Raw genomic sequence first — 26457 nt, forward strand, 5'->3', positions numbered from 1 at the left:
ATACTTTACATACAGTTCTAAATTTTTATTCATTTAGCATTATATTTCATCATGCCACTGACTAGTTTAAAACCCTTCAGTGAAGGGTTTAAAACCCTTTCTCATTACCCTTAGAACAAAACCTAAAATCCTTACTATATTCTGCAAGATGTTGGTATTTGGAAAGACACACAATCCTTATCTTTGGAGCTGCAGCATCTCAAATCCTCAGAATCCACATAGCCCAGCTCCAGGCTTTCCTCCCCATTTTCTCCCTTCCAGCCATGCTGGGCTCCTTATAATCTCCACCAACACAGCATACCCTCTCTTGTCTTGGGGCATATTCGTTTTCTAGTGCTGCTGTAACAAAATTACACTGGGTGGCTTAACAACAGACATTATTTTCTCACAATTCTGGAGGCTAGAAGTCCGGGGCCAAGGTGTTGGTAGGGTTCATTTCTTCCAAGGCCTTTCTTCTTGGCTGATAGATTGCTGTTTTCTTCATGTCTTCACATGGTCTTTCCTCGTGCGAATCTGTGTCCCAAACTCCCCATCTTATGAGGACACCAGACACTCTAATTACCTCATTTAACCTTAATTACCTCCTTAAAGATCCTGTGTCCAAATACAGTCACAGACTGACGTATTTGGGATTACAACTTCAACATAAGATTTTGGGGTACACGATTCAACCCATAACACAAGGCTTTGAGCTAGTTGTTCCTTCTCTCTCTCTTATTTGAGATCTCAGCTTAAATTTCACTTTTCAGACAACTTTTCCATGACAGTGACCAGGCTAGGTCAGCACTTTATATGCTCCCATAGTATCAGTGTCATCCCCTTTTAAAACCCTCATCACATTTGCAATTTCTTGTTCCATGTCTGTCTTTTGGATTCGACTGTAAAATACATGAGAACAAGACTTGGAACTGCGTTGAACATCACCTTCTTCCCAGAGCTTAGTTCAGTGCATGGTGAATAGGAAGGGCAATAAATCTTTGCTCAATTAATCCAAACTGAAGAGCATGCTCTTAGATATTAAAAACTTTTTATAAACATTGTTTTAATGAATGCACATTTTTATTGATGGGCCCTACGGTTCTTAATATTTACCCCATAGACATCTACATTATATCCAAATTTTTTCTCTTATTCACAATATTAGGATGGAAGTTTGTATCTGTCCCTCTATTTCTTTAGATTCCTAGTAATAGATAAACTGAGTTAAAAGGAAATAAACCATTTTAAGGCTTTAAGGTATACTGCTGAGTTGATTTCTAAAAAGATTGAACGAACTTAATACTTCTGTTAGCAGTAAAAATAAAACAAAAATAAGCACAAACTTATGAAAAGTATATGGAAAAGAGCTTGTTATATAAAATTTTGGTGAATATTTTATTGCCCAGTTTCTCAGAAAGGAATGTAAATCTGTGTTTTGTAGGTTTGGGGGAGAATTAGATTTCTGGATCTTGAATGAGGCATCCCTGTGTATGTATGGTGTCCGATATTTATTTTCACAACTCCCAGTGATGGAGATAATTTAATGCTCCCTTCAGGGTTAGAATACACATATGGGAGGGAATAGTAAGGCGGGGGTGGGTGGGAATTCCTTCACCTTTGTGTTCGAGTCTAGCAGCCTGATTCTTCTATTTTTCAGTACCTCTAGTTCGAGTCTGGGGGTTCCCACTCTCCAATTATCAAAGTAGAAAATGTGGATGATTGTCCTAGAATATGTGTAGGGAAATTTCCATCAAAATAAATGCAAATAAAGCCATGTGGATTCAGTAGGTAGAGAAGTTGGTGGAAGTTGAGGTCATTCTCATCTGCATCTATTTTCTCAATGAAATATATGTGGTGAGGTCATCACATGAGTGATGGGAGGAGCATAGGATATTTGAAAAGAAAGGTGGTGTGAAACTGTAGTCTGAGTGGGAAAATAAATCAGCTAGAGAAATGTGGTTGGAATTGTGGGAAGTATTGAATCTCATTTGAGATTTGTGTTCATGATTTAAAGTCAGGCCAGTCAGCACTGGTGGTGTGATTTCATCCAGTTCCAACAGCTACTTAAGTTTAGGTGAAAATCAGTGACTAGTTGAGTTTAATAAGATTTAAAGTTTTGCCAAGTTTGTTCAAAAGAAGAAGAGACATTGGGAAGTGAGGTCATGGGGAGGGGTGATGGATTCTGAGAAACTGGAAGAATCAGTGGATTGGAGGTCCTGAAGAACTATCCAAGTGAGTGGACAAGACTGAGTTGAAAGTAATGATTAGAGACTGAGATCACAGGGCTTAAAAATATTTACATATTTTATTAAATATTAATGTAATAAGACAGTTGGGGTTGGAATTCTCTTAGCTTAAGACCTCAGGTAAGAAAGGACTAATGAACGGATTAGTCCTTCTAAAGGTAGCAGCTGTCTGGGACTGCCTTGAGAACTTCATCTACTCTACAGATGGAGGAAGCTGGATGGGAGAGTGGGGAAAGGGAGTTTAAGACAAGCTAGCTGGCAGTGTTTGTCAGATTGCCTCTTGACCCAAGGTCAATGGCTTTTCCCAGAAATTGGGAAACGATAAAGTAGGGGGTTCCTGTGTAGGATGTGCCTCCAGTTACTGCACAACCCCAACACCAGCGTGGTGGTGGTGGGAGGGTAGCAGCCAGTCCCTTGGTGTTAAGTTCTTCTTCCTCTATTTAATGACTTTGGTTCTCTCCCTTAACCTGTGAGGAAGGTTTTCAATCTTTTCATTTTAAGAAACCCCATCCTACTATTACATCCAAAGTATTTTTTCATTATTACCTGCTGCTATTTCTTAAGACAGTACCACTTCTTAGACAGCTGAGACTAAAACAAGGATAGAAATGTGCTCTAACACCATAGGACTTCTAAAGTTATTTCTCCCACTATCATCTGGGATGATGAGTGCATTCTTTTATGGATTAAGAGAATCACCAGGGTTCTATCAATCAGTGGCCTCCCATTGACTACTTCACTGTAAAGGATGGATGGAAATTATAGACCTCCAGGCTTATTAGGGTAAGTTAAGAGCAAGGCTTTGAGAAGGATAAGCCTTCCTAGCAGGTAGATGCTGACACTTACTCGTTTCAACCATTAAATTACTTAGCTTCTCTTAGTAGACAGACCTCTTAAAGCTTGCTTTACCCAGAAAAGAGAAGCAACCTCCCCTTTGAAATCTTCCAAGAGATACTCCTGGATCCTTTAACTCTTCCTGAAATAGTGGTGCTTTGTCCTAGAGGAATGGAGGCACGCTGAGACTGGAATTAATGCCCAGAGAACCTGAGAATGGATGCTAACATTTCTAAACTTCAACCCCAGGTGGGGAGAAAGTGGTCAGGTGGGAAGGTAGTGGCTGAGCAAAAGGTGAGCAGAAACTGAAATGGGGGTGGAAGGAGGGGTGAGGAGGACTGAGAAAGGAAGGGAGAGGATGGCACACTGGAAGGAGCATAGGCTCTGGAAATAAACCAAGGCTCCCGTTCCATTGCCCAGGCACAAAAGGTCGGACTTCACGTAAGATGATAAGAACTTGTTCAACTCTCAGTTTGCTGATCTTAAAGAAAACAATTATCAATAAATAACAGTGATTATTATTATTATTATCAGATCTTTCAAGATATCTGTGTTCAAAAACCCTGGAACAGTACAGATGAAAAGCATAGTATCACAGTATCTGAAAGTGGCTGCTAAATGAAATGGTCTCACTGGAATTAACAGGAGAGGTCAGTATTACTCTTGATGAAAATATTAAAAGGACAAATGATTTTAATAAATATTAGTAAACAAAAAATAAACACGTTACCAATATTGACACTGAATTACTAACTCCACTCTGAGGGTCCTAGTTGAGTTGTGGAACTGTTCAACATATGTTTGCATGTCTATACTCTAAGCTGTCCCCCAAATTTACTCTGGTAGGGTAAAATGAAAATTAAAGCGAAGACAGTGGTGAAAAAAATTTAAAGATATCAAAGTATAAAGATATGCAAAGTGATGCTTAAAATTAAAACTAGACCAGGATATTTACATATTTTATTAATCTTTACAATCAGTCATTATAATCAAATACACAATTATATACAAGGATTATATACATTTTGCCCAGACTTTTACATCACAGTACATAGTTTCCCTTAGAAATATTGTATACATTTATCACCAAACAATAAAATCCAACAACAGTAGTGTTACAGCACCTGTTAGTACAGACATCTTTTTCATAAATTACATCATAAGAAAATATACGGCTGTAAATTGGGCTTTTAAAAATGTCTTTTATAAAATCTGAACATACAATATTTCATTCACAGAATGTTTTTTTTTTTCTATGTTCTGACTGAAGCCTTGTGCATAAAACGACCGGTTGGAATATTTATTAAATGCCCCTACCCCCGCCTCTACAATTATAAGCACTATTTGAATTACTGACGCTGAGCTTTCTTTATGATGAATTTGGCATGGGGTTTGGTGAGGGAACAAATGCTGGTTTTACTATTATAAGGGCTGTGAGATGGTAATTTAAATTTAAAAAAATCTCAAGAGAGCATATTAGAGAAGTTAAAATCACAGAGTGCACAATTTTTTATTTTACCCTCTAACACTGAAGAAAAAGGGAAAAGTATAATGTTAAAAAAATTTGTTCTGAAACAATTATATTCTTGTTGGAAGCCTATTAAAAGTTAAAAACAAAACCTACCCAACAAAATATCCCATCCCAAACATATCTGGTAAATTACAATTCTTTCACATCTAAAACTTTATGGGAAAAGCATTGCAAATTAGGGTATACCATTTTAATGGACCTTCCTAAGCAGAAAAAACTATAACTATTTTTAGTAGGTAAACAAGTGAAGTTTTAAAACTTGAAAATACCTGAATTAAATACTTTCTCTAATATCTAACTTTTAACTTTCAGATAAAATCCTTACTTGATTCCGGGTTTGTAAACATTGTATAAATCCTTCTTAGTCAATTTTATGGCTGTGGTGATCACTTCAGCTCTATCTCTATGCAGTCAACATCTAACTGAGGTAGACCAGATGTTTCTAAAATTCAGGGTTACATAGAATCCCCTGAATCTTTAGGAAGTAAATAAAATGCTATAAAAGATTTAAAAACAAAACATTTTAAAAAATGCCTAATGATGTTGAAATTTTTTAATGAAATAAAAAACAACTTTGTGGCAGTATGTCAATTAAGAATGGAGAGTCAATGACAATGTTGGAGTTTTGAAGCTGAACACTATACCTTCTTTTCCTAGCTAGGGAAAAATAACGTATAATTCCTTCTGGGTATTAAGTATAATTTGTTAAATTTTTTTCCTTTTCTTTCATTTTTTTTAAGGATTCATTTTTCTAAACAAGCCAGCAATTTGCTTCTAAACCACAATGAATGGCAACAACTCCCCCTAATGGCCAAAGAAAGGGTAAGTGGCAGTAAGCTGGCTTTTCCTTGTATGCCACAAGATCTCTGCTGGAAATAAAATTATGTTGCTTTGATAACTTAGAAAATTTAGATTTAGACAACAATGGCTCTGAGATACAAAAAGAAAATCAAATCAATGTATATAAGGCTTCTGTAATCCAAGTCTTAAAGGAACATCTCCTTTTCTCCAAGCCCCAGTCCTATAAATCAAGGCAATTCAAGTAATTAAGCTTCAGCTATTTTGGCAGCTTTGCAACTAAGATGAACAAAGCACTAATGTCTATCCTTCTGTATACTATATGTATTATAGTTCTATCTTCTTACGCCAAATTTCACATGCAGAGAGACTAAAAATATCCATTTTGGTGTCAGGTTTAATTAAGGGCCAATAAAGGTCGTGTATACTACTCTTTTTCCCCCCTCAAAGTGAATTCTCTATTAGGTTTATTACTCACTGACCCAATTAAGTTTAGCTGGAATTTTTGAAAGCAGCTATTTATCCCCTTATAAAATAACATGTTTACCTGGGATCTAAGACATACTGTACATGAATATACATAACTACAATACAGCACTGCTGTTCTTTTAACAGCTCCATATACAGTTTAAGTTCATCAGTACCTCAAAAACTGTGTTTTAAGAAAAAGGGTTTTATAATGTCATGGTACAGAAAAAAGAAATTAAGTCTCAAATATTCCTTTAGAACTGATTCAGGTAAGTTTAAAAAAATAAATAAAATGAGTAAAGCCATGATTTCAATTACAGGGCTGTCTACAGATATCAACAACGAAGTTTTTAAAACTTAAATGTGGCCAGCACCAGACTGCCACACACACACACACACACTCACACAAAGGAAAAAAAATTCTCATTAAGCTATATGGCTATATGTTAGTTGCTACTGTGTGTTTTACACAGGTTACTGTAGACTAATTTTCAAGTTCATATCAGAAGGAATATTTGTTTAAAAAAAAAGCAAACTTAAAAACCATGATTCAACAGAAAATGTGACAGACTTCTTAGGTGCAACTTTAGAAACTAGTTTCAAAGGAGGAAAAATAGTAGTTACTCCAGAATTTTTAGATCACTACCACAGTTTTATCATGGCTCTCTAAGATAGAAAAATGGAACAAAATGTACTCAGCTATTGGCAACATAGGCCTTGTGGCTCAAAATGCATTCTAAACATGGGATGGAGTAAGGCTGATGGCTAGAGGTAATCACCTCCAATGAAATGAACTGGAAAAGATATATAATTTACCCTACAAAGATATAACTTTAAGTTCCATTTCAGAGTAGTCACAGCTTTCCTTACGGAAGGCCCAATGGCAAGTTCATATTGCAACATTATAGTTTCTCCCCTTGCTCCATTTTTCAAAAGTATTAAGTAACCAATTTCCATGATATATGACCTTTTTACCTGGTCCCAATGATTAGTCTTTATGCAGAGAACTCACTGAGAAAGTACACTGGCTTCACCTTTGGTTTAAATGAAAAGGACACTGTTAAAGAGGGGGAAAAAAAATCAAGTCATCTTGATCATGTTACATAATGAAGCAAGTGAAAATGATGAGCAAAGACTGTTTTCACCATGAATGTATTTGCTTCATAACCACTTAGGTCACTTTTGAGTGTTTCTGTGAAGGCAGCATAACCAGAATGCCCAAAATACTCCTATGTGTTTTCCTCAAAGAGCCTCTAACCCCAAAACCAAGAAAATCGAGAGCTTCCTTCAATTAGAAAGCTGTACAAATTTGTATTCCCCACCTCACAGTTAACTGAACTTGTTTCTCTACCGTCTAGAGAGTGCAGAAATCTGCTTCCTAGAAACGCCCAATAATCTTTTCCTGGCCTGAGATGCAGCAAGGTGGTGCAACGCTGTCACCTGAGGGGGAAACTGTGAGTTTGCATTTTTGATGGGACAGTTATAAACAAGGTCAGTTCTAACACAGCATGTTCCAGATTCCTATGATAACTAACTCTCCCAGTCAGAACGTGGTTGTTCATCACCATACTTAGAGCCTCCCGTGAGAGAGCCTGCTTAGTATCAGGGTATCTATTATCCACAGTTTACCTTTTCTTTTGAAATACCTACCACCAGGTAGACTTTAGTGAGTCAGAGCTCATCCTTCTCCATCATTTCAAATGCTTCTATATCTTCATTCCAGTCTGCTAATATGGAGTCTATAGGTTGGACCTTTTTACCCCAGCTAACATTAGGATTGGAATCCTCCTCAGTTTCTGATTGTTCTTGAAGCTGGTTATCTAAATCTGTACATTCACCATCAAGACTTGTAGTCTCATGGTTTTCCGTGGGATTAGAATTCTGTTCAGGAGGAGAAATGCTTGCAGCATTGTCCGTATCTGCTGGAGACAAAGATTCTGGGTGAGAGTTTAGAGAACTTTCCTCAGGAGACTCCTGATCAACCAAATCAACCTCCTGAGAACTTGATGCAATCTGTTCAGCACTCTGATTCTGAGAATCATTTTCAGAGGATGGTTGTTCTTCATTTTCCATCTCAGGATCTGTATATGAAAGAAACAAACTTCATGCTACTTTCCCCACAAAACATGTACTATCACATTCTCAAAACCATACTGGTTTTGGTAATAAAACAAAAAAATAAAAGTTAAAGAAAATCATGTTAATGCAGAATGACTCTAATAACTAATAAGACTGCCTTCAATGGGTATTAGTAAATGCCAAGAAATATACTAACAATAATACTATTAAAATGCATATAAATTTGTATTATGTCTCAGATATTAAATATCTAAATTCAGGAAAGCCTGCACATGAGAACATATTAAATAGAATACATTTTTTAAATTTAATTATTTATTTTAAACATCTTTGAGTATAACTGCTTTACGATGTTGTGTTAGATTCTGCTGTATAACAAAGTGAATCAACTATATGTATATATCCCCATATCCCCTCCCTCTTGCGTCTCCCTCCCACCCTCCCTACCCCACACCTCTAGGTGGTCACAAAGCACCGAGCTGATCTCCCTGTGCCATGCGGCTGCTTCCCACTAGCTATCGATTTTACATTTGGTAGTGTATATATGTCAATGCCACTCTCTCACTTGGTCTCAGCTTACACTTCCCCCTCCCCGTGTCCTCAAGTCCATTCTCTACAACTGCATCTTTATAAATAGAATACATTTTAAACAGCACATGACATTGCTGTACTTTAAGATAATATTCTTTGAAAAGTGAAATTCCCACTCAGTAAACCATGAAAATGCAGATAATACAAAACTTTGAATGATTCATGCATATCAATGTGATTGATCAAATACAACATTTTCATAAGCACAAAACCAGATTATTTACAAAACTTCTATTTCATTATTGGAGATCTATGAATTCTAAGATATAATCATAAAATCCACTGGAAGGATGAAAAGCAGTTTAAACTTCTTGTAATGAATATATAATAAAACCACTAGAGGCATTTTATTTAGGGTTCCTAGAAGAAAGTGCTTAAATATTAGCATTGACACCCACATGCTGCATTCTCAGACTCTGCAGTCAGTTGGTAAAGATCTCCCAAGTGTCCACTGTGTGGCAGGCACTGTGTAAGGTGCTACGGATAAAACGAGGTGAAAACACACACCTGACCTGCCCTTCTGAATCTTATAGTCCAGCTGGGGAAAACAAAGTTTAGGAATAATCACACAATAGAAAACTCTGTGACACATGTCATGGTGTTAGGAAAGAATAAGGAGATTTGAGGGCTTCCTTCAGAAAGTGATACTTAACTGTGATATAAAAGATAATCAGAGTTAATTAGTCAAAGAAGAAAGGGAAGATGGACTTACGATAAAACCAGAACAACTGAAGGAAAATACAGGCACACAGGGAGGTAGAGGAGGGTGTGTATACATATACCCTGATCAGGTAGGATTACTTGACTAGGGAAGTTTAAGATAGTTCTTAGGTGGGGTTGGTCAGGGGGAAGGAGGGCAAGGGGGAGGAGTCCCCACACATTCTCTCAGCTGTGGAAAGGGTACATTTTAATGTGACATCAAGGCAAACTATGGTGGGGCCCAAAGAAGAGAAAGCAGTGTCTGGCTGCTTAGGGCTCATTTATGCTAGGCTACCCTAAGTAGGGAGAAGGGAAAGAAGAACCTTCAACTTTGTTTCTAGATTGCATTAATCTAGCTTAGAAGAATAGGAGAAAGTGTAAGGCTATTTCTTCTAGTAATAAAGATTGTGATTTTGGCAAAAAATCACTCTAGGTTTACATGTTATATAATATTATTTTGGAAATCTAGCTAATAAAATAGAATACGAAAACAGAATAGTATAGGCTCCAATCAAGATGGCAGCGGTAAAGAACGTGGAACTCACCTCCTCCCACAAATACATCAAAAATACATCTACAAATGGAACAATTCTCACAGAACACCTACTGAACACTGGCAGAAGACCTCAAACACCTGAAAGGACAAGAAAGAGCTCTACGTAACGGGGTAGGACGAAGGGGGAAAAAAAAAAAGGAAGTGGGACGGGACCTACGCCCCTGGGAGGGAGCTGAAAAGAGGAAAGGTTCCTGCACCCTGGGAAGCCCCCTCAGATCAGCTGGGACAGAAAGGCAGCTTCAGAGGCGCAGAGGAGAGTGCAACAACCAGTTTGTGGCAGGCAGGAGAGAGACCCACACAGACTGTTGTACCGCTACCCTGCACGCCCCAGCCTGAGACGTGTGTCCGCTGGTACAGGCAGGGACCGAGTGCTGATACTCGGAGTTTAGAGGACAGACCTAGGGAGAGGACTGCTGTTGGCTGTGCAGAGAAAGCCTGAAGGGGCTGGAGTGTGGTATGGCTACAGCCAGGGGTGTCTGCAGAAGCCCAGGCCTGCCACAGAACTGAAGAGCCATTGTTAAGTGGGGCACAAAGGGAAGGGTGCCATGGCAGCCCCTTTCTCCACATGCCAGCCTCTGCCTCCACCGACTCCGGGACACTGCACAACAGCCACTGCCTCAGGGGCTCCAGACTCAGCAGATTCCTGCAACCCAGCTGCCTCCTCGGGCTCCCACCTGGGCAGGCTCAGGGGTCCCAGCCACCGCCTAGGCTGGCACCTGCACCAACCACCACCTCGGCAGGCCCCAGGAGCAGACACCAGTGAGCTGCCCACGCACAGAAGCAGGCCTGAAACCACAGCTGAGCCCCAGGGGCCGCGTGACTTAGGAAGCAGGGCTGCAATCTCTCCCTGCAGCTGTGTGAGCTGTGTACTTACACCTCCGCTGCTGGCTTTGTAAATTCAGCATCTGCAGGACATCCGAGTAGACAACAGGTGCTCCCATGCTGGGGTAGGTCTGGCCTTAGCAGCTGTGGGCTTTGTGGGCACGTGCACATGGGGGCTGGGCTGGGCCTGGGTTTGAGCTGCCTCCATAGCTCCCACAGCAGGTCCAGGTGTGCAACTACTACAGTCCTGGGACCCGGCTTTAGTGGATCTGTGCTGGTGGCCTTGTGAAAACAACACCTGAGGGACACCAGGGCTGATTGCCAGCATTCCCAAGGTTTAGACGGGGCTGAGGGCAGTATACTTTGTGAGCCCACACAATGGGTGACAGGTGACACAACAGAGCACACTCACTGGTGAACAGCTCTGGTAGAGGAATACTCAGCGGCTCCTCCTCCCCCTGTGGGAGTGCTCCAATCCCACCTACCTCACACTGCAGCTCAGAAACGGATCTGGGGGCTTCTACTCCAACAGCTAGGGAACAGACCCAGCCCCTGACAGGGCAGTAACAACCACAGAGCAAAAGAGGAGGCCCCGATCAATATCCAGTGCAGGCTCTGGTCACCACAACACCAGTCACACCTCCCATCAAGGGGATAACGGCCAGCATACACTGAGGAAAGAGGGAACAGGCATCCACACTAAAAACAGCCCTCACACCAAAAAATATTAAACCCACACAGGCTATACAGGGATGCTTCCACATAAAAATAGCCCTCCAAGACCACAGAGATAATTGTTTCTCCTAAACTCACAGAGCAGGAGAAGTGTAAGTAAAATGAAGAGGCAGAGGACCACTCCCAATTAAAAGATCCAGAGAATCCCCTGAACGAACAAACAACGAAACAGGCCTCTTCAGTGTAAGAGACATCGAGTTCAAACAGGAGATAATGAAAATACTGATGGAGTTAAGAAGGACTATTGATAGAAAGGCAGATTACTATTACTAGAAACTACAAACAGGCACCAAGAAAAATTAGAGAATTCATTCACTGAGACAAAAGCTGAGCTAAAGGCAATGAACAGCAGAAAAAATAATGCAGAACGAATAAGTGATCTGGAAGATAGAATCATGGAAATCACCCAGTCAGAACAACAGAAAGCCACATGAAAAAAAAAATGAAAGCAATATAAGAAAGCAATATAAGAATAAAGCATGCCAACGTACACTTAGTAGGGATCCCAGAAGAGAGAGAAAACAGGATTGAAGATGTCTTTGAAGCAATTATGGCTGAAAACTTCCCAAACCTAAAGAAGGGGACAGATATCCAGGTACAGGAAGCACAGAGGGTCCCAAACAAGATAAACCCAAACAGACCTACACCAAGACATATTATAATAAAAATGGCAAAAGTTAAAGAGAGGATTCTAAAGGCAGCAAGAGAAAAACAGAGTTAATTACAAGGGAACCCCCCATAAGGCTGTATCAGTTGATTTCTCTACAGAAACGCTGCAGGTCAGAAGGGAGTGGCAAGATACAAAGTCCTAAAAGGGAAAAATGTGAAATGTAGGATACTCTGTCCAGCAAGATTATCAAATTTAAAATCAGAGAGAGAAAGAATTTCCCGGACAAGCAAAAACTAAAGGAATACAGCAATATTAAACCTATCCTAAAGGAATCGTTGAAAGGTCTTCTCTAAATAGAAAAAAAGTTAGAATCTTTAGGGAAAAAAACCATAAATGGAAAGTAAATCATTTAAATAAGCCAGTACACAGATTTTTTAAAATCACAATTAAAAAAAATTTCTGTGAAAGCAATGATAACCACAATGAATAGCAAAAGGATGAACATGAAGATGTAAAAGAGGACATCAAAATCATAAAATGTGGGGGAGGAGAGTAAGAAAATATAGATTTTTTTTTCTAGAATGTGTTTGAGCCTACATGACTACCAGTCTAAAGCAAGCAGATATAGGAAGGGGTTAATATACTTGAAAAACAGGGTAACCACAAATCAAAAACATACAATAGATACACAAAAGAGGGTAATCACAAATCAAAAACATACAACAGATTCACAAAAACCAAAACCAGATTTTATGAATCTATCACATACAACAGATTCATAAAACAAAAGAAAATCATCAGACCACAAAAGGAAAAACCAAAAGAAAAAGAAAAGGACAAAGAAGAAATATAAAATCAACAGGAAAACAAGGTTTAAAATGGTAATAAATACATATCTATCAATAATTACCTTAAATGTCAATGGACCAAATGCTCCAATCAAAAGAGACAGAGTGGCAGATTAGATTAAAAAAAACAAGGGCCTAAAATATGCTGTCTACAAGAGACCCACTTTAGAGCAAAGGACACATATAGATTGAAAATGAGGAGATGGAAAAAGATATTTCATGCAAACAGAAATGACAAGAAAGCAGGGGTCACAATACTCTTTATCAGACAAAATAGACTTTAAAACAAAGGCTATAAAGAAAGATGAAGAAGGACACTATATAATGATAAAAGGATCAATACCAGGAGAGGATATTACACTCATCAACACATATGCACCCAATACAGCACCCAAATACAAAAAACAAACACAGTCATAAAGGGAGAAACTGATGGGAATACAATAATAGTAGGAGACTTTAACACCCCACTCACATCAATGAAAAGATCTTTGAGACAGAAAATCAATAAGGCAACAGAGATCCTAAATAATACAATAGAACAGTTAGACTTAATTGATATTTTCAGGACATTACACCCCAAAAAAGCAGAATACACATTCTTTTCAAGTGCACATGGAACATTCTCTAAGATTGACCACATATTAGGCCACAAAACAAGCCTCAGCAAATTTAAGAGTATAAAAATTATTTCAAGCATCTTTACTGACCATAACAGCATGAAACTAGAAAACAATCACAAGGAAAGAAATGAGAAAAAACAATTACATGGAGACTAAACCACATGCTACTACAAAACCAATGGGACAATGATGGAAAAAAAAATTAAAAAATACTTTGATGCACTTCCCCAGTGGTCCAGTGGTAAAGAATCTGCCTTTCAATGCAGGGGACGTGGGTTCAACTCCTGGTCAGGGAACTAAGATCCCAAGTGCTGTGGGGCAACTAAGCTGGGTGCCACAACTACTGAGCCCACAGGCCTCAACTAGAGAGCCTGTGTGCCGCAACTACAGAGCCCATGCACTCTGGAGCCTGAGTGTCATAACTACAGAGAGAAAACCCACACGCCACAACTAGAGAGAAGACTGCGTGCCACAACTAGAGAGAAGCCTGTTTGCTGAAATGAAGATCTCATGTGCCTCAACTAAGACCTGACACAGCCAAAAATAAAAAATAAAATAAATACTTTGAGGTAAATGACAATGAAAACACAACCATACAAATAACATAGGATGTAGCAAAAGCAGCTCTTAGAGGGAAGTTCATAGTGATACAGGCCTTCTTTAAGAAACAAGAAAAGTTTCAAATAAACAACCTAACCCACCACCTAAACAAATTAGAAAAAGAACAAACAAAACCTAAAGTCAACAGAAGGAAGGCGATAATAAAGATCAGAGAGGAAATAAATAGAGACTAGAAAAAACAATAAAAAAATAATCAGGGAGGAATCAAGATGGCAGAGGAGTAGGATGTGGAGCTTACCTTCTGCCACAAATACATCAAAAACACATCTACAAGTGGAACGATTCACACAGAACATCTACTGAATGCTGGCAGAACTCAGACTTCTGAAAGGGCAAGAAAACCTCCACATAAACAGGTGGGTTGAAAGAAAAAAGAAAAAAAAAAAAGAGAAAGGAATCACGATGGGACTTGTGCCCCAGGGAGGGAGCTGTGAAGAAGGAAACGTTTCCCCACCCTGGGAAGTCCCCTCACCAGTGGGGAGATCAGCCTGGACAGAGGGGGTGCTTCAGAGACTCAGAGGAGAGTGCAGCAACCAGTTTGCAGAAGGCAAAATGGACAGAGACCTGCACCTATGGTTGGTACCACCATCCTACATTCCCCAGCCTGAGATGCTCATCTGCTGGTATGGACAGGGGCTGGATGCTGAAGCTGTGGCTTTGGAGGTCAGACCCAGGGAGAGGACCAAGGGTTGGCTGCAGGGAGACAGCCTGAAGAAGCTGGAGTATGGCAGCTGAGGATGCACTTGGAAGAGGTCTGGGCCTGACAGAGAGGCAAGGCACCATTGTTGGGGGGCACACGAGGAGAGGTATGGGACTGCCATAGGAGCTTCTTTCTGTGCATGTGGGCTCTCAGGCAACAGGACGCCATCTACACGAGCTCCAGGTGCAGGCACGAGCCACTGCTGCTATTGTGGGCTCCAGAGATGGGCATGGGCCATCGCCACAGCTAAACAACCTGTGAGCAAGCACCAAGTGCTGCCCCAGCTGTCCCGGGAGTGTGCCAGCCACCTCCACCATTGGGAAACCTGCAAGCAGGCGCCAATCACTTTCCCTGCTGCCCCGGGATGTTGCCCCTACTGGGAGACACAGCAGTGGGTGCCAAGCACTGCCCCTGCTGTCCTGGGAGTGCAAGGGCAGCTGCTGACACTAGGTGACCCAGGAGCAGGCGCCAGTTGCTGCCCCTGCTGTTCCAGGGGTGCATGGGCTGCCGCCGCAGTTAGGGGACCCACGAGCAGACTGCAAGCACTTGCCCCCGCTGTTCTGGGCACTCACAGCCCACTGCCACTGCTGGAAGTCCCGCAGGTGGGCACGAATTGCTGCCCCCACCATACAGGGAATGCACACAGGCCACCACACCTAAATATCCCATATCAAGGGGATAACAGCCAGCACACGCTTAGGAAAGAAGTAGCAAGCATCCAAACTAAAAGCAACCCTTGATTCTGGACATGATGGTGGAGTAGAAGGACTTGAGCTCAACCTCTTCTCATGAAAACACTAAAACCAGAACTAATTGCTGAACAACCATCAACAAAAGACTGGAACCTACAAAAAAAGGTACATCCAAAGACAAAGAAGAAGTTACAATGAGATGGTAGGAGGAGCTTTTGCAATATAATCAAATCTCACAGTCACCAGGTGGGCAACCCACAAAACTGGAAAATCATTATATGGCAGAGGTACTCCCGCAGCAGTCAGTTCTGAGCCCCTTGTCAGGCTCCCCAGACTGGGGGGCTGGCATTGGGAGGCGGAGCCCCCAGAGCATTTGGCTTTGAAGCCCAGCAGGACTTGAGTGCAGGAGCTCCACAGGACTGGAGAAAACAGAGATTCCACTCTTGAGGGTGTACACAAGATTTCACGTGCACTAGGACCCAGCACAAACTAGTGACTCCATAGGAGCCAGGGCTAGACCTACATGAGGATCTTGGAGGGTCTACTGGGGATGTGGGGGTTGGATGTGGCTCACTGTGGGGGCAAGGACACTGGTGGTGGAGGCTCCAAGGAATATTGATTGGCTGAGCTCTCCTGGAGGTCGCCATTTTGGTACTGAGACCTGGCCCCACCCAACAGCCTGCAGGCTCCAGTGGTGGAACGCCTAGGCCAAACAATCAGCAGGGGTGGAACACAGCTCCACCAATCAGCAGAAAGGCTGCCTGAAGTTGTACTGAGCTCACAGCCACCTCTATACACACCCCTTGACAGGGCCCTGCCCACCAGAGGGACAAGACCCAGCTCCACCAACCACTGGAGAGCCCCAGTCCCTCCCACCAGGAAGCCTGCACAAGCCACTGGACCAACCTCACCCACCAGGGGACAGACACCAGAAGCAAGAGGAACTACAATCCTGCAGCCTGTGGAAAGGAGACCACAAACACAGTAAGTTAGACAAAATGACATGGCAAAGAAATATATTTTAGACTAAGGAACAAGATAAAAAACGGGAAGAACAACTAAGTGAATTAGAGATAGTCAATCTACCTGAAAAAGAATTCAGAGTAATGACAGTAAAGGTGGTCCAAGATCTCAGAAAAAGAATGGAGGCACAGACCAAGAAGATACAAGAAATGTTTAACAAAGACATAGAGGACTTAAAGAACAGAGATGAATAATACAATAACTGAAATGAAAAAATACACTAGAAAGAAACAATGGCAGAATAAATGAGGCAGAAGAACGAATAAGTGTGCTGGAAGACACAGCGGTGGAAATCACTGCTGTGGAAGAGAATAAAGAAAAAAGAATGAAAAGAAGTGACAACAGTCTAAGGGACCTCTGGGACAACATTAAACACACCAGCATTTGCATTTATTTGAAGAGATGATAGCTGAAAGCTTCCTTAACATGAGAAAGGAAACATTCACTCAACTCCAGGAAGTGCAAAGAGTCCCATACAAGATAAACACAAGGAGGAACACGGTAAGACACATATTAATCAAACTGACAAAAATTAAAGACAAAGAAAAAATACTAAAAGGAACAAGGGAAAGCAACAAATAACATACAAGGACATCCCCATAAGGTTATTAGCTGATTTTTCAGCAGAAACTCTGCAGGCCAGAAGAAAGGTGGCATGATATATTTAAAGTGATGAAAGGAAAGAACCTAAAACCAAGAATACTCTACCCATCAAGGCTCTCGTTCAGATTTGATGGAGAAATCAAAAGCTTTACAGACAAGCAAAAGCTAAGAGAATTCAGCACCACCAAACCAGCTCTACAACAAATCCTAAAGGAAGTTCTCTAGCTGGAAAAGAAAAGGCCTACAACTGGAAACAAGAAAATTACGAATGGGAAAGCTCACCAGTAAAGGCAAACATAAAGTAAAGGTAGGAAATCATCCACACAAAAATATGATATCAAAACCAGCAATCATGAGAAGGGAGTACAAATGCAGGATACTGGAAATGCATTTGAAATTAAGAGACCAGCAACTTAAAAAAGTCTTGTGTGTAAACATATATATATAGACTCCTATATCAAAACCTCATGGGGGTCTGCGGGAAGATGGCAGAAGAGTAAGACGCGGAGATCACCTTCCTCCCCACAGGTACACCAGAAATTCATCTACACGTGGAACATCTCCTACAGAACACCTACTGAACGCTGGCAGAAGACCTCAGACACCCCAAAAGGCAAGAAATTCCCCACGTACCTGGGTAGGGCAAAAGAAAAAAGAAAAAACAGAGACAAAAGGATAGGGACGGGACCTGCACCAGTGGGAGGGAGCTGTGAAGGAGGAAAGGTTACGGCGAAAATCTCACAGAGACCTCCATCTCAACACCAGTACCCAGCTTCACTCAGCGACCGGCAAACTACAGCGCTGGACACCCTATGCCAAGGAACTAGCAAGACAGGAACACAACCCCACCCATTAGCAGAGAGGCTGCCTAAAAACATAATAAGGCCACAGGCACCCCAAAACAAACCACCAGACGTGGACCTGTCCACCAGAAAGACAAGATCGAGCCTCATCCACCAGAACACAGGCACCAGTCCCCTCCACCAGGAAGCCTACACAACCCACTGAAACAACCTTAGCCACTGGGGACAGACACCAAAAACAACGGGAACTATGAACCTGCAGCCTGAAAAAAGGAGACCCCAAACACAGTAAGGTAAGCAGAATGAGAAGACAGAAAAACACACAGCAGGTGAAGGAGCAAGATAAAAACCCACCAGACCTAAAAAATGAAGAGGAAATAGGCACTCTACCTGAAAAAGAATTCAGAATAATGATAGTAAAGATGATCCAAAATCTTGGAAATAGAATAGACAAAATGCAAGAAACAGTTCACAAGGACCTAGAAGAACTAAAGACAAATCAAGCAGCAATTAGAAACACAATAAATGAGATTAAAAATTCTCTAGATGGGATCAATAGCAGAATAACTGAGGCAGAAGAACGGATAAGTGACGTGGAATATAAAATAGTGGAAATAACTGCTGCAGAACAGAATAAAGAAAAAAGAATGAAAAGAACTGAGGACAGTCTCAGAGACCTCTGGGACAACATTAAATGCACCAACATTTGAATTATAGGGGTTCCAGAAGAAGAGAAAAAGAAAGGGACTGAGAAAATATTTGAAGAGATTATAGTTGAAAACTTCCCTAATATGGGAAAGGAAATAGTTAATCAAGTCCAGGAGGCACAGAGAGTCCCATACAGAATAAATCCAAGGAGAAATACGCCAAGACACATATTAATCAAACTGTCAAAAATTAAACACAAAGAAAACATATTAAAAGCAGCAAGGGAAAAACAACAAATAACACACAAGGGAATCCCCATCAGGTTAACAGCTGATCTTTCAGCAGAAACTCTACAAGCCAGAAGGGAGTGGCAGGACATATTTAAAGTGATGAAGGAGAAAAACCTGCAACCAAGATTACTCTACCCAGCAAGGATCTCATTCAGATTTGATGGAGAAATTAAAATGTTTACAGACAAGCGAAAGCTGAGAGAGTTCAGCACCACCAAACCACCTTTACAACAAATGCTAAAGGAACTTCTCTAGGCAAGAAACACAACAGAAGGAAAATACCTACAATAACGAACCCAAAACAATTAAGAAAATGGGAATAGGAACATACATATCAATAATTACCTTAAATGTAATGGACTAAATGCTCCCACCAAAAGACACAGATTGGCTGAATGGATACAAAAACAAGACCCATATATATGCTGTCTACAACAGACCCACTTCAGACCTAGAGACACATACAGATTGAAAATAAGGGGATAGAGAAAGATATTCCATGCAAATGGAAATCAAAAGAAAGCTGGAGTAGCAATTCTCATATCAGACAAAATAGACTTTAAAATAAAGAGTATTAGAAAAGACAAAAAAGGACACTACATAATGATCAAGGGTTCGATCCAAGAAGAAGATATAACAATTGTAAATATTTATGCACCCAACATAGGAGGACCTCAATACATAAAGCAAATACTAACAGGCATAAAAGGGGAAATCAACAGTAACACACTCATAGTAGGGGACTTTAAAACCCCACTTTCACCAATGGACAGATCATCCAAAATGAAAATAAATAAGGAAACACAAGTTTTGAATGATACATTAAACAAGATGGACTTAATTGATATTTATAGGACATTCCATCCAAGAACAACAGAATACACATTTTTCTCAAGTGCTCCTGGAACATTCTCCAGGACAGATCATATCTTGGGTCACAAATCAAGCCTTGGTAAATTTAAGAAAATTGAAATTGTATCAAGTATCTTTTGTGACCACAATGCTATGAGACTAGATATCACTTACAGGAAAAGATCTGTAAAAAATACAAACACATGGAGGCTAAACAATACACTACTTAATAACAAAGTGATCACTGAAGAAATCAAAGAGGAAATTAAAAAATACCTAGAAACAAATGACAATGGAGACACGATGACCCAAAACCTATGGGATGCAGCAAAAGCAGTTCTAAGGGGGAAGTTTATAGCAATACAATCCCAACTTAAGAAACAGGAAATATCTCGAGTAAACAACCTGACCCTGCACCTAAGGCAATTAGAGAAAGAAGAACAAAAAACCCTAAAAGTTGGCAGAAGGAAAGAAATCATAAAGATCAGATCAGAAAAAAATGAAAAAGAAATGAAGGAAACGATAGCAAAGATCAATAAAACTAAAAGCTAGTTCTTTGAGAAGATAAACAAAATTGATAAACCATTAGACAGACTCATCAAGAACAAAAGGGAGAGGACTCAAATCAATAGAATTCGAAATGAAAAAGAAGTAACAACTGACACTGCAGAAATACAAAAGATCATGAGAGATTACTACAAGAAACTCTATGCCAATAAAATGGACAACCTGGAAGAAATGGACAAATTCGTAGAAATGCACAACCTGCCAAGACTGACTCAGGAAGAAATAGAAAATATGAATAGACCAATCACAAGCACTGAAATTGAAACTGTGATAAAAAATCTTCCAACAAACAAAAGTCCAGGAACAGATGGCTTCACAGGTGAATTCTATCAAACATTTAGAGAAGAGCTAACACCTATCCTTCTCAAACTCTTCCAAAATATAGCAGAGGGAGGAACACTCCCAAACTCATTCTACAAGGCCACCATCACCTTGATACCAAAACCAGGCAAGGATGTCACAAAGAAAGAAAACTACAGGCCAATATCACTGATGAACATAGATGCAAAAATCCTCAACAAAATACTAGCAAACAGAATCCAACAACACATTAAAAGGATCATACACCATGATCAAGTGGGGTTTATTCCAGGAATGCAAGGATTCTTCAATATATGCAAATCAATCAACGTGATACACCATATTAACAAATTGAAGGAGAAAAACCATATGACCATCTCAATAGATGCAGAGAGAGCTTTCGACAAAATTCAACACCCATTTATGATAAAAACTCTGCAGAAAGTAGGCATAGAGGGAACTTTCCTCAACATAATAAGGGCCATATATGACAAACCCACAGCCAACATCGTCCTCAATGGTGAAAAACTGAAACCATTTCCACTAAAATCAGGAAAAAGACAAGGCTGCCCACTCTCACCACTCTTATTCAACATAGCTTTGGAAGTTTTAGCTAGAGCAATCAGAGAAGAAAAGGAAATAAAAGGAATCCAAATTGGAAAAGAAGAATTAAAGCTGTCACTGTTTGCAGATGACATGATACTATACATAGAGAATCCTAAAGATGTTACCAGAAAACTACTAGAGCTAATCAATGAATTTGGTAATGTAGCAGGATACAAAATTAATGCACAGAAATCTCTGGCATTCCTGTACACTAATGATGAAAAATCTGAAAGTGAAATCAAGAAAACACTCCCGGGGGCCTCCCTGGTGGCGCAGTGGTTGAGAGTCCGCCTGCCGATGCAGGGGATATGGGTTCGTGCCCCGGTCTGGGAGGATCCCACGTGCCGCGGAGCGGCTGGGCCCGTGAGCCATGGCCGCTGGGCCTGCGCGTCCGGAGCCTGTGCTCCGCAACGGGAGAGGCCACAGCAGTGAGAGGCCCACATACCGCAAAAAGAAAAAAAAAAAAAAAAAAGAAAACACTCCCATTTACCACTGCAACAAAAAGAATAAAATATCTAGGAATAAACCTACCTAAGGAGACAAAAGATCTGTATGCAGAAAATTATAAGACACTGATGAAAGAAATTAAAGATGATACAAATAGATGGAGAGATATACCATGTTCCTGGATTGGAAGAATCAATATTGTGAAAATGACTACTACCCAAAGCAATCTACAGATTCAATGCAATCCCTATCAAATTACCACTGGCATTTTTCACAGAACTAGAACAAAAAATTTCAAAATTTGTTTGGAAAAACAAAAGACCCCGAATAGCCAAAGCAATCTTGAGAACAAAAAACACAGCTGGAAGAATCAGGCTCCCTGAGTTCAGACTATACTACAAAGCTACAGTAATCAAGACAGTGTGGTACTGGCACAAAAACAGAAAGATAGATCAATGGAACAGGATAGAAAGCCCAGAGATAAACCCACGCACATATGGTCACCTTATCTTTGATAAAGGAGACAGGAATGTACAGTGAAGAAAGGACAGCCTCTTCAATAAGTGGTGCTGGGTAGGGCTTCCCTGGTGGCGCAGTGTTTGAGAATCTGCCTGCCAATGCAGGGACATGGGTTCGAGCTCTGGTCTGGGAAGATCCCACATGCCGCGGAGCAACTAGGCCCGTGAGCCACAACTACTGAGCCTGCGCATCTGGAGCCTGTGCTCCGCAACGAGAGAGGCCATGACAGTGAGAGGGCCACGCACCGCGATGAAGAGTGGCCCCCGCTCGCCGCAAGTAGAGAAAGCCCTTGCACAGAAACGATGACCAAACACACCCCAAAATAAATAAATTAATTAATTAAAAAAAAAAAAGTGGTGCTGGGAAAACTGGACAGGGACATGTAAAAGTATGAGATTAGATCACTCCTTAACACCATACACAAAAATAAGCTCAGAATGGATTAAAGACCTAAATATAAGGCCAGAAACTATCAAACTCTTAGAGGAAAACGTAGGCAGAACACTCTATGACATAAATCACAGCAAGATCCTTTTGGACCCACCTTCTAGAGAAATGGAAATAAAAACAAAAATAAACAAATGGGACCTAATGAAACTTCAAAGCTTTTCCACAGCAAAGGAAACCATAAACAAGACCAAAAGACAGCCCTCAGAATGGGAGAAAATATTTGCAAATGAAGCAACTGACAAAGGATTAATCTCCCAAAATTTATAAGCAGCTCATGAAGTTCAGTAGCAAAAAAAAAAAAAATCCAATCCAAAAATGGGCAGAAGACCTAAATAGACATTTCTCCAAAGAAGATATACAGACTGCCAACAAACACATGAAAGAATGCTCCACATCATTAATCATTAGAGAAATGCAAATCAAAACTACAATGAGATATCATCTCACACCAGTCAGAATGGCCTTCATCAAAAAATCTAGAAACAATAAATGCTGGAGAGGGTGTGGAGAAAAGGGAACACTCTTGCACTGCTGGTGGGAATGTGAATTGGTACAGCCACTATGGAGAACAGTATGGAGGTTCCTTAAAAAACTAAAAATAGAACAACCATATGACCCAGCAATCCCACTACTAGGCATATACCCTGAGAAAACCATAATTCAAAAAGAGACATGTACCAAAATGTTCATTGCAGCTCTATTCACAATAGCCCGGAGCTGGAAACAACCTAAGTGTCCATCATCGGATGAATGGATAAAGAAGATGTGGCACATATATACAATGGAATATTACTCAGCCATAAAAAGAAACGAAACTGAGCTATTTGTAATGAGGTGGATAGACCTAGAGTCTGTCATACAGAGTGAAGTAAGTCAGAAAGAGAAAGACAAATACCGTATGCTAACACATATATACGGAATTTAAAAAAAAAATGTCATGAAGAACCTAGGGGTAAAACGGGAATAAAGACACAGACCTACTTGAGAATGGACTTGAGGATATGGGGAGGGGGAAGGGTAAGCTGTGACAAAGCGAAAGAGAGGCATGGACATATATACACTACGAAACGTAAGGTAGATAGATAGTGGGAAGCAGCCGCAGAGCACAGGGAGATCAGCTCGGTGCTTTGTGACCACCTGGAGGGGTGGGATGTGGAGGGTGGGAGGGAGGGAGATGCATGAGGGAAGGGATGTGGGAACAGATGTATATGTATGACTGATTCACTTTGTTATAAAGCAGAAACTAATAAAAAAAATAAAAAATAAAAATAAAATAAAAAATAAAAAAAAAGAATTAAAAGATATTAAAAAAAAAGAAATCAATTTCAAGAAAAAAACTGTAAAAAACACAAACACGTGGAGGCTAAACAATATGTTACTAAACAACCAATGGATCACTGAAGAAATCAAAGAGGAAATCAAAGAATACCAAGAGAAATGACAATGACAACATGACAATCCAAAACCTATGGGATGCAGCAAAAGCAGTTCTAAGAGGAAAGTTTATAGTAATCTTACCACAGGAAAAAAGAAAAATCTCCAAAAAGCAACCTAACCTTATACCTAAAGCAACGAGACAAAGAACAAACAAAACTAAAAATTAGAAGGAAAGAAATCATAAATATCAGAGCAGAAATAAGTGAAATGGAGATGAAGAGAACAATAGAGAAGATCAATGAAACTAAAAGCTGGTTCCTTGAGAAGATAAACAAAATTGATAAACCATTAGCAAGACTCATCAAGAAAAGAAGGGAGGGGCTTCCCTGGTGGCACAGTGGTTCAGAGTCCTCCTGCCAATGCAGGGGACACGGGTTCGTGCCCCGGTCCAGGAAGATCCCACATGCTGTGGAGCCGCTGGGCCCGTGAGCCATGGCCGTGAGCCTGTGTGTCCGGAGCCTGTGCTCCGCAACGGGAGAGGCCACAACAGTGAGAGGCCCGCGTACAGCAAAAAAAAAAAAAGAAAAGAAGGGAGAGGGCTCAAGTCAATAAAATTAGAAATGAAAGAAGTTACAATGGATACCACAGAAATACAAAGGATCATAAGAGACTACTACAAACAACTATATTCCAATAAAATGGAAAACCTAGAAGAAACGGACATCGTAGAAAGGTACAACCTTCCAAGACTGAACGAGGAAGAAATAGAAAATATGAACAGACCAATCTCAAGTACTGAAATTGAAACTGTGATTAAAAAACTTTCAACAAACAAAAGTCCAGGACCAGATGGCTTCACAGGCGAATTCTATCAAACATTTAGAAACTGAAACTCTTCCAAAAAATTGCAGAGGAAGGAACACTCCCAAACTCATTCTATGAGGCCATCATCACCCTGATACCAAAACCAGATAAAGATATCACAAAAAAAGATTACAGGCCAATATCACTGATGAACATAGATGCAAAAATCCTCCACAAAATACTAGCAAACTGAATCCAACAATACATTAAAAGGATCAGACACCACATTCAAGTGGGATTTATCCCATGGATGCAAGGATTCTTCAACATATGCAAATCAATTATTGTGATATACCACAGTAACAAACTAAAGAATAAAAACCATATCATCTCAGTAGATGCAAGAAAAGCTTTTGACAAAATACGACACACATTTATGATAAAAACTCCAGAAAATGGGAATAGAGGGAACCTACCTCTACATAATAAAGGCCATATACGACAAACCCACACCTAACCTCACTCTCAACAGTAAAAAGCTGAAAACATTTCCTCTAAGATCAGGAACAAGACCAGGATGTCCACTCTCACCACTTTTATTCAACATAGTTTTGGAAGTCCATAGTTTTGGCAATCAGAGAAGAAATAAAAGGAATCCAAATTGGAAAAGAAGAAGTAAAACTGTCACTGTGTGCTGATGATGTGATACTATACATAGAAAATCCTAAAGAGGCTACCAGAAAACTACTAGAGCTCATGAATAAATTCAGTAAAGTTGCAGGATACAAAATTAAAACATAGAAATCTCTTGCATTCTTATACACTAACAACAAAAGATCAGAAAGAGAAATCAAGGAAACAATCCCATTTATCATCACACCAAAAAGAATAAAATACCTAGGAAAAAACCTACCTAAGGAGGCAAAAGACCTGTCCTCTGAAAACTATAAGATGTTGATGAAAGAAATCAAAGATGACTCAAACAAATGGAAAAATATACCATGTTCTCAGACTGGAAAAATTAATATTGTCAAAATGACTATACTTCCCAAAGCAATCTACAGATTCAATGCAATCCCTATCAAATTACCAGTGACATTTTTCACAAAACTAGAACAAAAAAATTTTAAATCTGTATAGAAATACAAAAGACCCCAAATAGCCAAAGCAAGCCTGAGAAGGAAAAATTGAGCTGGAGGATTCAGATTCCCTGACTTCAAACTATACTACAAAGATATAGTAATCAGAATTGTATGGTACTGGCACAAAAACAGAAATACAGATCAATGGAACAGGATAGAATGCCCAGAAATATATCCACACACCTATGGTCAATTAATCTATGACAAAGGACGCAAGAATATACAACAGAGAAAAGACAGTCTCTTAAATAAGTGGTGTTAGGAAAATTGGACAGCTATACGTAATAGAATGAAATAAGAACATTCTCTAACACTACACACAAAAATAAACTCAAAATGGGTTAAAGACCTAAATGTAAAGCAGGATACTGTAAAACTCTTAGAGGAAAACACAGGCAGAACACACTTGGACATAAATCGTAGCAATATCTTTTTGGATCCACCTCCTAAAGTAATGAAAATAAAAACAAAAATAAACAAATGGGACGTAATATAACTTAAACACTTTTGCACAGCAAAGGAAACCATAAACAAAATGAAAAGACAACCCACAGAATGGGAGAAAATATTTGCAAATGATGCCACTGATAAGGG

At 40.0% G+C, this 26457-nt stretch overlaps 1 protein-coding gene across 3 annotated transcripts in view; it reads right to left on the reverse strand.

Annotated features, from left to right (window-relative positions):
• Nucleotides 1-4005: 4005 nt before the first annotated feature.
• EDEM3 (ER degradation enhancing alpha-mannosidase like protein 3) overlaps nucleotides 4006-26457 on the reverse strand; it is a 90223-nt gene continuing 67771 nt past the window's right edge. For 2 of the 3 annotated variants that reach the window (XM_081223508.1, XM_081223509.1), the window contains exon 20: nucleotides 4006-7937. In XM_081223508.1, coding sequence (XP_081079634.1) covers nucleotides 7528-7937 — 410 coding nt within the window. In that variant the 3' untranslated portion in view covers nucleotides 4006-7527. Of the gene's footprint in view, nucleotides 7938-11086; nucleotides 11275-26457 lie in introns of those variants that run through there. The other variant, XM_081223510.1, reaches the window with a different exon arrangement.

This window comes from Mesoplodon bidens (genome assembly GCF_964165515.1).
Source record: "Mesoplodon bidens genome assembly, chromosome: 2".
Lineage (NCBI taxonomy): Eukaryota > Metazoa > Chordata > Mammalia > Artiodactyla > Ziphiidae > Mesoplodon > Mesoplodon bidens.